Genomic DNA, 2,486 nt, shown 5'->3' with positions numbered 1-2,486 from the left:
CATATTAAAATTTATATCTATCTTTAAAAAGTTTTTTTTTAAGGGACAAATGGATTCTATCGGTGCTATTGATTATGAAAGAAAGGCAACAAAATAAGATGATTTGTTTTCCTGAAGGCAATATCTTGTTATTTGTTCTACAACCACTCAAAAGGAATATGTGAGCTTTCCATAATTTCATTTTCCATAAGAATCCACTCAATTGGAATATTTGAGCTTTACCTCATTTGGAACTTTATCTCATTTTCCAAATGTATGCATTTACAAAATATATGCTTCTGCATTTTTTCAGATACACTCGTTTGGTCTATAAAAATTGATCAAAATGACGGTGTTAAATAAAGATGTATGTATAATGATAGGAATGTACTCTCGTAGAATGATTGCGTTGAAATGTACGTGTATCTACCCCTCTAGATAGAGTCAAGGGGGCATGCATATTTGAGGCATTTCATAAGGGTTAACTAATTTCTTAAATGGTCACTAAACTATTGCATTTGTATCAAATTGGTTATTAACTTTAATTTGTTTGAAAATGAGTACACAGAAACAAAAAAAGTTAAGCCAGTATCTCATAGCTAACAAGAACTATCGTTGTAGAAGACACTAAAGACAAAACAACCATTTATAGAGGAACATGCAATACATGAAGATCGACATTTAAAATGTCTTATTCACTAATTCACAAAAGTGCATATACAATACTATAAAGTTATGGGATGGATCAATCATTATAATAATGATGATCTTAATTAGGAAAGATGATGGGATGATTCTCAATTTGTTTGGTCATAGCAAGGCCAGCTTCCAAGATGAAGGTGGGTTCAGGCATTGCTTCACTCTTTTTGTTGTAGTCAATAGTCCAAGTGACTAGGTTGTCCTCTTCAGTAATGGCGTTCACATCCACAGAAATCTTGAATTCATTATACACTTGCATCACATCCCCTTCAATCACCTTGTACCTTATTGATTTCTTCTCCTTGTCCACGACCTCAATTATCTCTTTTGCAACACTTTTTCCTCCCCCTGTTCAAATACCATAGATAATGATCATAGTGATTTACTAGTACTTCCTCCGTCCCATTAAATATGAAATATTTATTTTTCGACAAAAGATTATATGCAGTGCTGTTTTGTGAGAGAGAGTAAAAAGTACAGTTTGATGTTATTTCCATTTTAGAAAACGTTTTATTTTTGAAGAGACAATAAAAAAATGAAAACGTTTCATTTTTAATGGGACATATGGAGTATAAGATATGATTCAGGTGTATGCATGAATAGTGTACCAATATTGTAGTTCCAGAGAATGATGGAATCGACAGTGCCCCATTGGCCAGCCACCAAATCAACACTATGGATGATGTCGGGGCAGATGTTGGAGAAATGGTTGGGAAATAAAAATAGTTGGAAAACATCTCCTTTCCACCTTATGTTTATCTCAGACACTAGCTTCCCCATCTTCTTCACACCAAACCCTAATCTAACTTCTTGCAAACAATCTATCTATATAGAATCGCTGCACCCAAAAAGTAAAGAATATGGGAGAATGCTTTATCTCAGTATCAAAGAGAATCCTTTATAGGGCTTGTCGGCATGTGACATGAATACATGGATAGATATGTGGACTAAAAGGATATTTAACTTGAATTAGTTATACTCCCTCCCTCCCATAAAATTTATCACACTTTGATCGAGCACGAGTTTTAAGAAAGATAATGTAAGGTGGATTGAAAAAGTTAGTGGAATATAAGTCATACTCCCTCCATCCGCGAATAGGAGTCCCGTTTTTCTATTTTGGTCCGTCCACGAATAGGAGTCCCGGTTCATAATTACCATAAATGGTAAAGAGGCCCCACATTCCACCAACCAATTCCACTCACATATCATTTAAAACTAATATATACAAGTGGGACCCCTATTCTACTAACTTTCTTCCACTCACTTTTCTTAACATTTCTTAAAACCCACACCGATAAGAAATGAGACTCCTATTGTTGGACGGAGGGAGTACTTACCATTTATGATAAAAGTGAAATGAGAATCTTATGGGCTTCTTGGTATGATGAAATGGAATGGAGATGGGAATGGAATGAAGTTGAGAATGAAATGACAATTCCATTCCATTCTTGTGCTTGATTGGAAAGTGAGTTGAAGGAGAAAAATAAATAAAGTGTTAAAAGTGTCTTGGGTTTCGAAAAATGGAGTTATCTTTACTCTACTTGGGATATTTTTATTTTTAGTCACTTTTTAGCCAAATATTCCTCACCTACCAAAGAGCCTACATTACAACCAAAGATAAAGACCTTTCGGACTTTTAACTTTGAGCAAGCCTATGGTAAACTTTGCATGATGCATGATTTGAGTGATTATATACACATTACCCATATATACTTTGAGAGTGAGAGAACACTTCCCATCTTTGGAAGTTTGCCACATGTGAGGGCTTGAATTCAAGGTGTTCTACGAGTTAGTAATGAAAGTGCACT

The 2,486-nt window shown here is 34.7% G+C and overlaps 1 protein-coding gene across 1 annotated transcript; it reads right to left on the bottom strand.

The window, feature by feature from the left end:
• Positions 1-607: 607 nt before the first annotated feature.
• LOC125185274 (kirola-like) lies at positions 608-1,492 on the bottom strand. The gene is made up of 2 exons (XM_048081784.2): positions 1,287-1,492; positions 608-1,026 (listed from the first exon to the last, which is right to left on the bottom strand). The coding sequence occupies exons 1-2, from the start codon at positions 1,456-1,458 to the stop codon at positions 749-751; spliced, it is 450 nt and encodes a 149-aa protein (XP_047937741.1). The 5' UTR covers positions 1,459-1,492; the 3' UTR covers positions 608-748.
• Positions 1,493-2,486: the final 994 nt, after the last annotated feature.

This window comes from Salvia hispanica, chromosome 1 (genome assembly GCF_029641045.1).
Source record: "Salvia hispanica isolate PSC_SH4W2 chromosome 1, Shi_PSC_v1, whole genome shotgun sequence".
Classification (NCBI taxonomy): Eukaryota; Viridiplantae; Streptophyta; class Magnoliopsida; order Lamiales; family Lamiaceae; genus Salvia; species Salvia hispanica.
Note: the sequence above shows the minus strand (reverse complement) of the source record. Positions and strands in the feature narration are given on the sequence as shown.